The following is a 14338-nucleotide window of genomic DNA, read 5'->3' as shown; positions in this document are numbered from 1 at the left end:
GGTCTGTTGGGGATCTGGGTGGGTTCTGGCCGGGATGTAGATTTCTCACGCACACTGGCAGGAGGGCAGTCAGCGCGGTAACTTGGCAATTCTTTTCTAGCTACAGAGCGTCCGAGCCACACTAGGTGTGTTAACCCCGAGTCAGTGTCCCATCTCCCCTTCCTCCTGCCTCACTGCCCATCACCTCTTCTCTGGGCTTCTCCTGAAATCAGCTGCCACGAGCAATAACAAGCGATCCCACTCCCCCCCCCCCGCCCCCCGTCTGCCCTGCTCCGCAGGTATCAGCTCCGTAAGATTGTCGTGGACAGTGCGGCGGGGCCCTGGGGTAACCGCACCGTGGTCTTCCTGGGCTCCAACACCGGCACCGTCCTCAAGTTCCTGATCCAGCCCAACGTCAGCGCCAGCCCCGCAGCCATCAGCGCCGGGAGCCAGAGCCTGCTCCTGGAGGAGTTTGAGACCTACCACCCCGGCAGGTACGTCGCCACGGCCTCGGCGTCGCCACGGCCTCAGCGTTCCCAGAGAACGGGAAAGTCCACAGGGATGGGCCTGGCGTAAGCACCCGGACAGAGGGAGCCGCATCTCCTTGCTGCTTTCTCGGGGTTAACGAAGGGGTTTTCTCATGGCAGCAGGGAGCCCTCTCTGGGTTCATCTAGACGACAGGCATTTGTCAACAGAGGCTTTGTCGACAGATACTGTCAACAAAGCTTGTGTCGACAAAGAGTGTCTAGCAAGCCGCCTTGTCGACAAGAGAATGTAGACGCAAAGGACAGCGTAGATGCAATAACGCCTTCTGTGGACAGAACTGGCTGTGTCTACACTGGCACCTTTTTCCGGAAATGCTTAAAACAGAACAGTTTTCCGTTATAAGTATTTCCGGAAAAAGAGCGTCTACATTGGCAGGATGCTTTTCCGGAAAAGCCCTTTTTCCAGAAAAGCGTCCGTGGCCAGTGTAGACGCTTTTCCAGAAAAAAGCCCAGATCGTCATTTTCGCAATCGGGGCTTTTTTGCGGAAAAGACTACTGTGCTGTCTACACTGGCCCTTTTCCAGAACAGTTTTCCGGAAAAAGGACTTTTGCCCGAGCGGGAGCAGCATCGTTTTTCTGGAAAAGCAGCTGATTTCTTACAGTAGATCGTCAGTGCTTTTCCGGAAATTCAAGGGGCCAGTGTAGACAGCTCGCAGCTTAATCCGGAAAAGCGGCTGCTTTTCTGGAATAAGTGGCCCAGTGTAGACACAGCCAACTCTGTCTACAAAAGGCGCTATTCCCCTAGAACGAGGTTTACCGCCATCGACAAAACTGCCGCGTTATATCAACAGAACTCAGCGGTAGTGTAGACGCAGGTACAGTTTTGTTGATAAACGTCCACTTTTGTCGACCAAACCCTGCAGTCTAGACACACCCTCTGTGTCCACGTGGGGCAAGTCCCCGCTCCTCGGCAGCTGTTCTTGTGGCACCCGAGGGCCCCGTCCCTTGCGACTGGACACCCGCCTCGCACCCCGGGGTGCTGGTGTCATCTGGCCTCGGCCCGTGTCGACGGGTCTGTAGCAAACCCAAACTGAAGCGCATTTCCCAGGGCTTGGGAGAGTCAGATAGCAGCAAGTAAAGGGATTTGGAACCCTGCGGTGGCAGGTAAAAGGAAACCCTAGGACCCAGCCCACAACCTCTGCTTATCCCAAGCTGCTTTGCTGCCTGACAAGGGATCCCTCCCCCCTCCCTCCCCCGCAACCCTAACCCCACTCCCGGGGGAGTCTTTGCAGTCTAGGAAGCTGGGAGCCACCCAGAGCTGGCTTGTCCCCACCCTCTGCAATGGAGACACCCTCGTGCCCTCTCCTTGGCTCCTGGGCATCTGCCGACTCTTGTCTCTGACCCCAGGACAAGTCAGGGCTGGCTGAGGCGGCCTGAGACCTCCCCCCAGGGCCGACTTAGCCAGTAGGCACATTGCCTAGGGCCCACGGTACTTTTAGGGGCTCACGAAAATGTTTTAATTTCTTTTAAAATCAGAAGAAAAAAATGAACTTTTAGGGTCGAAGACAATGTTTTAATTTATTCTCACATCGGAAAAAAATGAAACTTTTAGGGCCCCCGCAAATCTCTTACATTTTGCCTAAAACAGAAAAAAAATAAAATGTTGAAATAATTAAAGTGATATCGACAATAATTTTTAATATTGAGATTCTTATGGTGGGAGGGGCCCACGACGGCAAAATGCGGCCCTGCCTCCCCCCCCGCCCCCCCCGCCTCCAGCGACACTGCAAAGCCGATCTCCTGCGCGTTCCCTCCCCCGCCCTGCCCCCCCCCCCGGCCAGCTCACAGCCCCCAGGGGGGAAGGGGAGAGGAGGCGCCGACTCGGGTTTAGACTTGCCAGGGCTGGTCTGTGTCCCGGGCTGCCGTGGAATTCTCCGGCCCCGGCAGAGCAGCTGGGTTCCGCGAGGGGTCAGACTGCTCGGGTGGGTTCACACCCCACGTCAGCGCAGGGTGTGATCAGTGCCGGGTCTCAGGCCCCCTGACGGCCCCGCTCTGGGCATCCCTGCCCACCTGCCATCCACCGTCACCTGCAGCACGAACAGATCTCGGGTGCCCGGCTTGACTTGGTCCTTCCCGAGGGGCAGGGGAGAGCGTGGGGATCTCTGCCCAGGGGGAAGGATGCAGGCGGCCCCAGTGCCCCGGACCCTCCTTGGACCAGTCCAGGAGCACCCTGGCTCCTCCCCGCAGGGGCAGCCCGGAGTCGGGCGCGCAGCTCTCCCCTGGGCGCGGCCGGACTGAGACTCCCCTCCGGTCTGTCTGCAGGTGCGGCCGAGACACCGAGGAGGAGAGGCGGCTCTTGGCCATGGAGCTGGACAAAGCGACGGGGTCCCTGCTGCTGGCCTTCCCCCCCTGCGTGGTGAGGGTGCCCGCTGCCCGATGCCAGCAGCACTCCGGCTGCATGAAGTGAGTGTTCCCGTCTTGGCCCTCCCTCCGCCGAAGGGCTCCAGCAGCCGGAAGGGGGGGGCGGGTTTCCGTACAGTATCCCTCCCCCCAGCACGGGTGGTTGGGGGTCGGATTGCTCTGCCTGTCTCAGTGTGGGTGTTGGTGTGAAGGGGCACAGGCGTTGGTGCGAGGCAGCGTGGGTGTTGGTGCGAAGGGGTGTGGGCGTTGGTGTGAGGCAGCATGGGCATTTGTGTGAGAGGGCGCGGGTGTTGGTGCAAAGGGGCACAGGTGTTGGTGCGAGGCAGCGTGGGCATTGGTGTGAAAGGGCGTGGGTGTTGGTGTGAGGCAGCGTGGGCGTTGGTGCGAAGGGGCGCGGGCGTTGGTGCGAGGCAGCGTGGGCGTTGGTGTGAAAGGGCGTGGGTGTTGGTGCGAGGCAGCATGGGCATTGGTGTGAAGCGGCGTAGGCGTTGGTGTGAGGCAGCGTGGGCGTTGGTGCGAAGGGGCACAGGCGTTGGTGTGAGGCAGCGTGGGCGTTGGTGCGAGGCAGCGTGGGCGTTGGTGCAAAGGGGCACGGGCGTTGGTGTGAGGCAGCGTGGGTGTTGGTGCGAAGGGGCACGGGCGTTGGTGTGAGGCAGCGTGGGCGTTGGTGTGAAGGGGCACGGGCGTTGGTGCGAGGCACTGTGGGCGCTGGTGCGAGGCAGCGTGGGTGTTGGTGCAAAGGGGCACGGGTGTTGGTGCGAGGCAGTGTGGGCGTTGGTGCGAAGGGGCATGGGCGTTGGTGCGAGGCAGTATGGGCGCTGGTGCGAGGCAGCGTGGGCGTTGGTGCAAAGGGGCACGGGCGTTGGTGCGAGGCAGCGTGGGCGTTGGTGCGAAGGGGCGCGGGTGTTGGTGCGAGGCAGCGTGGGCGTTGGTGCGAAGGGGCACGGGCATTGGTGCGAGGCAGCGTGGGCGTTGGTGCGAAGGGGCACGGGCGTTGGTGCAAGGCAGCGTGGGTGTTGGTGCGAAGGGGCGCAAGCGTTGGTGTGAGGCAGCGTGGGCATTGGTGTGAGAGGGTGCGGGTGTTGGTGCAAAGGGGCGCGGGCGTTGGTGCGAGGCAGCGTGGGTGTTGGTGCGAAGGGGCACGGGCGTTGGTGCGAGGCAGTGTGGGCGTTGGTGCGAAGGGGCACGGGCGTTGGTGCGAGGCAGTGTGGGCGTTGGTGCGAAGGGGCACGGGTGTTGGTGCTGCAGCTTCCTCCCCTGGGAGTGCTGGGCGCGGGGAGCTAAGCGTGCTCGGAACGGAGCTCCGGGGAAGTGACGATTTGGGGCTGCACCTCGACCCCCTGGCTAGATCAGGGCCCCTTAGAAGCCCAGGGCTGGAAGAGGCCTCAGGAGTCGAGTCCAGCCCCCTGCCCGAGGCAGGACCAACCCGACTCCATCATCCCGGCCAGGGCTGTGTCAAGCTGGGACTTAAACCCCTCTAGGGATGCAGATTCCACCCCCTCCCTCGGGAACCCAGCCCAGCGCTTCAGCCCCCCCCCCCCCCCCCCGCCTAGTGAAACAGTTTTTCCTAATATCCCGCCTAGACTCTCCCACTGTAACTTGAGCCCGTTGCTCCTAGTTCTGCCACCTGCCCCCACTGAGAACAGCCTCTCGCCAGCCTCTTGGGAACCCCCCTTCAGGGAGTTGCAGGCTGCTCTCAACCCCCCCCCCTTCCCTTCTGCAGACTGAACAAGCCCCAATCCCCAGCCTCTCCTCGGAGGTCATGTGCTCCAGCCCCCCCATCATTTTGGCCGTTCCCCACTGGCCCCTCTCCAGTGCATCCGTGTCCCTTCTGTGTGTGCCAGGCGCTTTGCAGGGCAAGATGGGCCCTGCTCACGGACAACACAAGGGTCCCCAGCGTCCTGGGGCCAGACCCCCCCACCATCCCCCGCTGCCGGTGCACGTGCTGGCCTCTCGGCTAGTGGATCTTCACTGATCTGGTCAGCCCGGGTCCTTGGCAGCGCCCGCGAGGCGCATCGCTCGTCCCCAAGAGCCTGAGCCGGGTTCTTTGCCGCCTGACCTGGCCGGCTCCAGGAGGCCTACGCCAGAGAGAGGTGTGGCCCAGTCTGTGTGAAACGCCCGCCCAAAGATCTGTCCTGGGCACCCGCGATCCGCCGGGCCGAGGCCTGGAGACCTCTAACCATCCCCCTTTCCTGCTGGGTCTCAGGAGCTGCCTTGCGAGCCGGGACCCCTACTGCGGCTGGACCCCCGAGGGCTCCTGCATCTTCCTGGAGGCCAACACCAGGTAAGGCTGGACACTGCCACCCCTCCGGGGCTGGGGTGGGGCTGGGTTAACCGCCCTGGAGGCGGGAGACCTGTGGGGCTGAGCCTCCATCCCTCTGCCCTGCTACGCTGGGCCCGTTCTGTGGCTCAGCCCTCGGCCTCTCTGCTCAGCCAGCCAGGCGCGCCAGCCCTGCTTGGACGGGTGGGGTTTGTGCCGCGGTGCCCCCGAGAGCCGGGCTGAGAACGAGCAAGCTCATCTCACGCCCCAGGCCCAGCCAGGAGCAGCACAAGGCCCCCACCAGCCGGGCGGGACTTTGCTGGTTTTGCCCGGGGTTCTGCTGCCGAAAGGAGCTCGGGATCTTCCTCGTGCAGCGTCTCCGGCCCCTCCCTGCCAGAGACCCAGTGCCCCTGCCCCTGGGGAGATGCTCAGAGGCCGGCAGCCGGGAGGATTCACCACTGAACCTCAAAGGCACCATCCCCCAAGCAGCTCCCATCCCCTCTGTCCCCTGGGAGCCTTTTTCCCCCTCCCGCTTTCCACTGCTATTCCCTGAGGGCCCCCCAGCACCCCCAAGGGGCGTCATTTCCATATGGCCTCTCTGGGACGGGGGGAGGCTGGAATTCCCTCCCCCGCTGGAATCGGGCCGGGGCGTTGGACGAGCTCCCGGACTCAGGGCCCACCAGGGTCTGTAATGACTGGACTCAGCTCCACGGGGCAGCTGGCATGGGGTCCCCAGCGCCCAGCCCAGCCCACAGCTGACTGCAGGGGGCACGGGGCAGGCCTCACGCTGGGGTCCGCGCTGACTGCGGGGGGCAGTGCCCCCTGCTCCTGTTCCCATCCCCCCCACCCCCGGACGCTGTGCCCTGCGCTGGCGCCGACGGGAGAGGGGCCACCCCTCAGCACGCCGGGCCCCATTGGGTTCCTGGAGCAGGCAGGCCGGTAGCTGGCCCCTGTCTGCATGGCAGCCCCCCCCCCCGCCCCACCCCGGCAGCAGGCAGGCTCTGTCGCAGCACGGCCGCCTGCTGGCCCCGTCTCCTCCCGCTGACCCAGCTCTTCCCTCCTTGCGGCCGCCCTGCAGGGCTGTGTTCGAGCAGGACGTCGCCGGAGGCAGCACCTCGCACCTCGGGGACTGTGAGGGTAAGTGCCCCCCCCCCGGGCTTGCTGGCGGGGGCCGTCGTGGGGAACTCTGGGTAGGACAAGCAGCCGGCCTGGGTGATACGGTGGGGGGGGGGGAAGAGGCTGCTGTGGGGAACTGGGGGATACGGCCGGGGGGGAGGGGAGGGGCTGCCGTGGGGAACTGGGGGATATGGCCGGAGGGGGGAGGGGCTGCTGTGGGGAACTGGGGGATATGGTCGGAGGGGGGAGGGGCTGCCGTGGGGAACTGGGGGATATGGTCGGAGGGGAGAGGGGCTGCTGTGGGGAACTGGGGGATATGGTCGGAGGGGAGAGGGGCTGCTGTGGGGAACTGGGGGATATGGTCGGAGGGGAGAGGGGCTGCTGTGGGGAACTGGGGGATATGGTCGGAGGGGGGAGGGGCTGCCGTGGGGAACTGGGGGATATGGTCGGAGGGGGGAGGGGCTGCCGTGGGGAACTGGGGGATATGGTCGGAGGGGAGAGGGGCTGCTGTGGGGAACTGGGGGATATGGTTGGAGGGGAGAGGGGCTGCCGTGGGGAACTGGGGGATATGGTCGGAGGGGAGAGGGGCTGCTGTGGGGAACTGGGGGATATGGTTGGAGGGGAGAGGGGCTGCCGTGGGGAACTGGGGGATATGGTCGGAGGGGAGAGGGGCTGCTGTGGGGAACTGGGGGATATGGTCGGAGGGGAGAGGGGCTGCTGTGGGGAACTGGGGGATATGTTCGGAGGGGCTGCAGTAGGGAACTGGGGGATATGGTTGGAGGGGGGAGGGGCTGCCGTGGGGAACTGGGGGATACGGCCGGGGGGAGGGGATGCTGGGAGGAACCGGGGGGAGCCTGGTGTCCGGGCCATGCCCTGCGCCCGGCTCACCCGCCCCTCCTTCGCCCTAGGGCTGGTGACCGAGAGCTTCGTGGAGGAGCCCGACGGGCTGGTCTCCGTCAACCTGCTGGTGATCTCCTCCGTGGCCGCCTTCGCCATCGGGGCGGTGATCTCGGGCTTCAGCGTGTGCTGGTTCGTGGGGCACCGGGACCGCAAGGAGCTGGCGCGGCGCAAGGACAAGGAGAACATCCTGGCGCACAGCGAGTCGGTGGTGAGCGTCAGCCGGCTGGGCGAGCGGCGCGCCCGCGGGGGCCCGCCCGAGAACCTGCTGGCCCCGCTCATGCAGAACGGCTGGCCCAAAGGGCTCCTCAAGGTCAGCCAGCACGACCTGGACTCGGGGGTGCTGCCCACCCCCGAGCAGACCCCCCTGCAGCAGAAACGCTGCCCCGGCAGCCTCAAGAACTGCACCTGGGAGCAGAGCCACAATCTCATCAACGCCGCCATCCGCGAGCCGCCCTGCGCGGGCTCCTCCGTCATCCTGCTGCACTCCGGCCACGCCCCGGGGCCCCAGCACCTCCGGGCCGGGCGCGTCATCCCCATCGCCTGCCACTCCATGCTCATGGACCAGGAGCTGGAGGACGGGGCGAGTGACTCCTCGGGGGACATGCACTACCTGCCGGTGAGCGGGGGGCGGGAGCCCGGCGAGGGGCCGCGGGCCCCACCCTCCCACCGGCCCGGCGTGGGCAGGAGCTCCTGCGGCGAGTTCCCCGCCACGCCGCACGACAGCCCGGACCGGCGCCGGGTGGTGTCGGCGCCGAGCGGGGAGGCCGGGGACTACGCCGACGGCGGCCACTGGAACCCCGACAAGCTGAACTTCAATAGCAACAACGCGGCCAGCAAGGCGGCCGCCCACCTCAAGAGGAACCACACGTTCAACAGCGGCGAGAACCCGGGGGTGTACAGTCGGCACGCCGGGCCCCCGCGGGCTCCCACGCTGGGCAGCCAGCACGCCCTCACGGACCTCAGCCACCTGCTCAAGTACGGCATGGAGCGGACTCCCTCGGTCAAATAGGAGACGGCCGGGGAGAGGGTGTGGTTTGGTTTTATAGCCTCCTCTTGGGGGCGGGGTTTCAGTGGAGGGGGCGGAGCATAGGGAGCCTCGCTCCCACCCAGCCGAGACCCGTGCGTCTCCAGCAAGTGACTGTCGGGGGCACCAGAGAGGAGCGGATTTGGCGGGGGGACTGGGTCTCCGCATTTGCTCTGGCAGCTGAGGCTTCCTCGCCGGACTCTCCTCTCCCGCCCTGGCCCACTCGCTCCCCCTTTTCGGTGGGACCTGGGCAGGATCGGGGGCCCTCTCCAGGGCGAGCCGCAAACAGGATTTCGCCCTCCCCCTAGATAACAGCAAAGCGGCACCAGGGGGTGGAAGGCAGCTGGCTGGAAAGTGAGCCGGGGGCTCCCCCCGACCCGGATCGCCGCCTCCTCTTTGCACTGGAGCTGGTGGGGTGGGAGGGCTTTTAGCCAGGGGGCGATGCTCCTCGAGCCCCCCACGCGGAGCAGCCTGCCGGGGTATCCGAGCTGTCCTCCCAGGAGGGGCCAAAGCCAGCGCTCTCCTCTCTCCCCACCCCCCTCTACGCCCCCCATGCTGCCAGGTCCCTGCCAGAGCCCCCCTCAGCCTCCAGCGGGGAGGCCACAGGGTCTGGGGCCCCCTTCCGGCCTCCCCGGGCAGGGGCTGTTGACACTGGGCTGAGCGGTGCCCGCCTGCCCCCACCCGAGGCAGGGCTGCTGCTGCGTGCCCAGGAAGGGCTGCGGTGACCGAGGCCTGTCGGCTTCCCCGCCAGCCCAGCTAGCGCCAGGACCTGGCCTGGTGCCAGCCGCCGCCCCGCGGGGGGCCCCGCAGAGAGAGGGGACCGTGAGGTGGGGGGGTCCCTTGCCCCCAGCTGACGGCCAACCTGTCTTGGCTCCCCAATCGCCCGGCCGGCTGCACCAGCACTTTAACTGTCACCCCGGGCACCCCATAGCCCCCCCCTTCCTTCTCTGTGGCATTTCTGCTACCACACCCCCCCCCCCGGCCCTCTGCTGGGCTGGTCTCTGTCCAGCCCGTTTGCGTCTGCAGGGCGGGCACGTTTCCCGGGCAGACGGGGGCCAGGCCAAGTGGCCAGTACTGGCTGGGAAACGGTTCCGCAGCCGCCCGACGGCCGAGGAGCCCGGTGCTCCGGTGGAGGTGGCTGCCGGAGGGGCAGGGGCGGAGAACCGGCGCGAGTGGCACCGTAGGGATTGCAAACCGCCCCCCGGGTGTGGGGGGGAGGGCGAGCAGGGGGCCTATGGCGCTGGAGCACTAGGAAGCACAATCTTTTTGTCGTTGTTTTAAACCCGTGGGGGCTGGTTTGCTACCGGGCGCGGGCGGGCGGGGGCCCCGGCGGGGCGGCTCGCTCCGGCACGGCGCAGGCTCTGCGGAGGTTTCCAGGTTCGGGTTTGTCTTTTTCATTGCATTGGCCGCGGGGAGGAGGCCGCGGGTTGACTTTCCTTTCCTCTGTCACAAGCTGCACAATCCCTCCGGCTCGGGTCGGGAGCATCTCGCCCTGTGGCAGGGCAGCGCCCTCGGATCCCCGGCCATTCCCCTCCCTAGGCCTGCTGGCCGCCAGGTGGGGAAGGGGCTCTCCAGGAAGTCAGGCTCCTGCCCTCTCTCTCTAAAGCACAGGGTGGAGTGTAGCTGCGGACGCCGCGCCCCGAGAGGCCACGGGGAGCCCACGACCACGCGGGCGTGTCTGCGTAGGTGCCTGGCGCTGCCCCCCGCCAGCCTCCGGGCCTGAGCCACGACTGGCATCCAGCTCCCATCTTCCCAGGCTTGGGCGGGAGGCTCGGAGCCGGCGGGGTAGGACCGGCTGTCGGCTACACTCGCTGCTGGGGGCAGCTAAGCCGGTGGTGCAGCTTCCCAAGGTTGCGGGGGGGCGGATCAAGGGAGATGCCAGTTCAGATGCTCAACCCGACACTCAGCTTCTTCTCCCAGCCTCTGGGGCGGGGGGGCGGTTGCTCCCCAGAGAGCCTGCAGGCCGGAGAGCTGACCAGGACGGTCACCCCCCCCACCCCACCCCGGCATTTCAGCACGTCCGGCTCCGGGGCCAGCCACAAGCCTTGGAAACCAGGTCTCCAGCCCGCATGGGGGCAGGAGCCGGCTTCCTGTCCCCTGCAGGCCTGTTGGCTGGGACACCGGGCCCAAGACAGACCCTGCTGCAGGGCACGGCCTGGCTTGTCCCCTCTGCCTGAGGCCGGACCCCGCCCCCAAAGCCTGCACCCTCTGCCCGCAGCAGCATGGGGACAGGGCAAGGAAAGACGGGGGGGGGGCACCTCCGTGGTGCTGGCCGGGAGCACTTGCTGGCTGGGGGCTGGTGTGGCAGCTGGACTAGCCCCACGGCCCAGGAGCACACGGCCCGGGAATGCGGAAGCTGCTGCCCCCTCCCTCGTGCTGGCCTGCAGCCTGCCCCCCTTTGGCCTTCTCCACCAGGCGTGGCCAAGCACCCCCCTCGCCTGGCCCTGGGGCCGAGCTGCTGGAGGGGGCCGTGCCTCGAAACCAGCCACTTCCAGCCCGGGGCTCCCTGGGAGCTGTGCTGTGGGGCAAGAGGGGCTGCAGCCCCATAGCTGTCGCCTGTACCATGCACCAGCTGCAGCCCCCCCGGGTGCAAGGTATTCCAGGGTTAGCCTGCACTGGGAGGGGTCCTGCTGGCTTCCAGTGGTGGCCACGCCGGGCCCCTGCTTTCCCACGGGAGGCTGGGGGCCCAGGCTCTTGCAGGGGAAGTTCGATGCAGGAGCAGAGCCAGGCCTGGGGGCAGACGGCAGGGGAACATGGTGGCACCCAGGGTTAGGGGCAGCCTGGTGGGGGCTCCGTGGGAAGGGGCGGGCGCCTCGCCCGGCCCCAGAGGAAGCCGCGTGTGCCGCCCCCGGGCCCCACGGCTGTAAATAAGGCGTGCGAGGCATGCAGCCCTCCGGAGACGGAGCCTTGCCAAGCGAGGGGTCCGGTGCGATGCCAGTTCTCTTGTGACCTGAGCCCCCTGTGACCTTTCTCCTTTTCACCCGTGCAGGCCATGCATGCGACGGCAGCAAACTCTGTATAACTCTGGAGTTCCCCCGCCAATAAAGTTCTGTTTACAAGACTGGATCGCTCTCCCCCCGGCCTGGCTTTCTTGCCTCTCTTGCCTTTGCCCTGGTGGGAGGAGGGGAACCCGCACGGCCCCAGGCTGTGTCTGGCAGCGGAGTAGCCGAGCGCAGGGCCGGGCCACCCACCAGGCACAGCGAGTGCCGACTTTTCCCCACCACCTTTGCTAGGGGGCAGCGTTCCTCCTTCTCAGGGGCAGCCCCCAACCCAACCAGCTCCCTCTGTGAAAGCCCCTGAGTGGCATCCGCCGTGGATGGATTTTTCTCTATTGGCTGGGGGACGGGTGCAAGCAGCCAGCTGGAGGTCAAGAGCCCCACCTTGCACTGGCTCTGCCGAGGTGCATCGGGAAGGCTGTGGATGATGGTCCTGCCTCTGCCACTCACCTGCTGCATGTCCTTGGCTGAGTCCCTTCTGCCCAGCACCCCAAAGGACACTGGGAGCTGAATCGGCAAGGCTCATTCACTACAGGGTTCCTAGGCTCAAGGAGTTCGAGGGGCGTAGGAGGGGGATCCGTCCCGGAGCCAGGAGGTGATAGCACTAACGCGCCAGCGTAGACCTGGCCTGAGTGAAAGGGGAGAACAGGTGGCAAAAATCTGCAGCGGATACAAAACTGCTCAAGCGCGTTCAGTGCAAAGCAGCCTGTGTAGAGCTTCAAAAGGGTCTCACCAAACTTTAACTGGGCAACAAAATGGCAGGTGAATAGTACTGCTGATAGATGCAAAATAACGCACATCGGAAAACTTAATCCCAGCTCGATGTGTAAATTGATGGGGACTGATTTAGCCGTTACCACTCAGGAGAGAGATCTCTGAAAACATCCACTCGATGTGCGGCGGCAGTCAAAAAGGCAAACAGAATGTTCAGAATGATTAAAGGGATAGAGAATAAGACAGGAGAATATCTTATTGCCACTGTATAAATCCAGATGTGGCCAACTCCTCTCAAAAAAACTGTGGCATTGGAAAAAAGTCCAGAAAAGGGCAACAAAAACGATTAGGGGATTGGAACAGCTGCCATATGAGGAAAGATTAATAAAACTGGGACTTTTCAGCTTGGAAAAGAAACAACTTGGGGGGGGGTGTTTAGAGGTCCATTTACTTGTTCCCATAACACCAAAACTAGGGGTCACCAAGTGAAATGAATAGGTTGCAGGTTTAAAACAAACCAAAGGAAGTGTTTTTTCATGCTGCACACAGTCAACCTGTGGAACTCCTTGCCAGAGGATGTTATGAAGACCAGGACTTTAACAGGGTTCAGAAAAGAGCTAGATAAATCCATCAATGGCTCTTAGCCAGGAACAGTGGCCCTAGTTTGTCAGAAGCTGGAAATGGGCGACGAGGTGGATGACTTGATTCCCTGTTCTGTTCCACACCGCAGAGGTATTCTGAAATAGCTAGTCCACGTCTTAAGAGCAAACCCGCTATATCAAACTATAACGGGCTCGCTATTCCGACGTCCCTGTAAGTGTCATTGCACGAGGGATAAGGGATTTGTCGGAATAGCGCTTTATTAATTTTGAAATAAGCTATTCGGAGACAAAATCCAAATACGCTCTGCAATTTGTAGAGCACAAATTGTGCAGCTGATTTCGAGGGAAGGGTGCTGTGTAGACTAGTGCCGGAATGAGCCATAATTGTGCCCCAGGCAGTGAGCGCACGGCGCATGCACAGTCCCGCCCCCAGGCGCACGGTGCCCCTTACCACTTCAATCAGGCGCCCCCCATCAGCTGCCCGGCTAGCCCCGCCCCTTAATCCAGCCCTGGTGTAGACACACCCTCTGGAACACCTGGCACTGGCCACCGGTGGCAGACAGGACACTGGGCTAGATGGACCTTTGGTCTGATTCAGAGTGGCCGTTCTGATGCTCTTATATCCCTGCTCATGCAAAGGCAACCGCTGAGACAGCGGAGAGGGCCAGTGAGCTGCACTGGTATTTTCAGGCAAGCCCTGCGTACCCGTGAACAGAGAGCCCAGAGACTAGCCACCACCTGGCTGCAGGTTGATTTTTTTCTCCCATCTAATCAAAACCGTTCATTTGAAAAAGAACAAGCCCATTTTACAAGCACCATGTTGCGCACAGGCTGTGCGGTCAGAGCCTCCAGGGGGAAGCAGTCCAGTGGATAATACGCCTGGTAGGAGCCTGGTCCCCTGTCCCTGGCTCAGCCGTTAATCTGCTGCGCCCAGCCCATCCTAGCTATGCGTAGCTCCTCCTCAGCTTCGGGCTGTCCTGGCTGTTTCGAGGAGGGATGGAGTAGTGTAACCATTTAAAAGGTTAGCCAATAAGCATGAGTTTATTGGTTACCGTCACAGTTACATGCTGAGTCAGAGTCTGCCGTGTGGGCTGGTAGCCAGCTCTCTGGGAGCCCGACCAGGACCTGGCTTAAAACCACGGCTCCCCGGAAGTGGAGTGACAGACGGGAGCCAGTATGTGCCAGGAGCTGGCTTAAAAGTCAGCTTCCAGAGTGCACCAGCTCCTGGGGAGCCGGCTGCCACCCTGCACTGTGGACTCGGCAGCATACTGCAAAGCCCGCAGCACAGCCGGTTCCCCGGGAGTGGGATCGGCAGCTGAGAGCCAGCTCCCTGCGTGCACTGGCTGCCAGCCCCGCTCCCAGGGAGCCAGCTGTGCTGCGGGCTCTGCCATATAAGCTTTACACGGTAGAGCCCGCAGTGTGTAACCGTGTAACCACAAAGATTTTTAACGGTTGCATGGTTACCGAATTCACCGCTTTTTTAACATCCCTAGTTTCGACGTTGGGCACTTTGTTGCGGGGGACCAGTTTGCCCTGTGGGTCCGTACAGTGCCTAGCCCAGCCGGGCCTTAGAATCATAGAATCCTAGAGCTGGAAGAGACCTCAGAAGGCCATCAAATCCAGCCCCCTGCCCAAGGCAGGACCAATCCCAACTAAATCACCCCAGCCTGGGCTTTGTCAAGCCGAGACTTAAAAACCTCTAGGGATGGAGATTCCACCCCCTCCCTAGGGAACCCAGCCCAGTGCTTCACCCTCTTCCTAGTCTTGCTCTCATCTGGGCAAGATTGTCAGACAATGTAGTGAGCGAACAATACCCACCAATCCTTGGCTAATTACCTGCT

The 14338-nt window shown here is 63.7% G+C and overlaps 1 protein-coding gene across 3 annotated transcripts in view; it reads left to right on the top strand.

Moving 5' to 3' along the window:
* SEMA6B (semaphorin 6B) overlaps window positions 1-11251 on the top strand; it is a 90064-nt gene extending 78813 nt beyond the window's left edge. For all 3 annotated transcript variants that reach the window (XM_075903047.1, XM_075903049.1, XM_075903048.1), the window contains exons 13-17: window positions 279-473; window positions 2787-2927; window positions 5092-5169; window positions 6224-6282; window positions 7170-11251. In XM_075903047.1, the coding sequence (XP_075759162.1) occupies window positions 279-473; window positions 2787-2927; window positions 5092-5169; window positions 6224-6282; window positions 7170-8170 (1474 nt within the window). In that variant the 3' untranslated portion in view covers window positions 8171-11251. The remainder of the gene's footprint in view (window positions 1-278; window positions 474-2786; window positions 2928-5091; window positions 5170-6223; window positions 6283-7169) is intronic.
* The last annotated feature ends 3087 nt before the right edge of the window (window positions 11252-14338 follow it).

The sequence above is a fragment of the Pelodiscus sinensis genome, chromosome 19 (assembly GCF_049634645.1).
Source record: "Pelodiscus sinensis isolate JC-2024 chromosome 19, ASM4963464v1, whole genome shotgun sequence".
Classification (NCBI taxonomy): Eukaryota; Metazoa; Chordata; order Testudines; family Trionychidae; genus Pelodiscus; species Pelodiscus sinensis.
The sequence above is the reverse complement of the archived record's forward strand: the minus strand, read 5'-3'. Positions and strand labels throughout refer to the sequence as shown.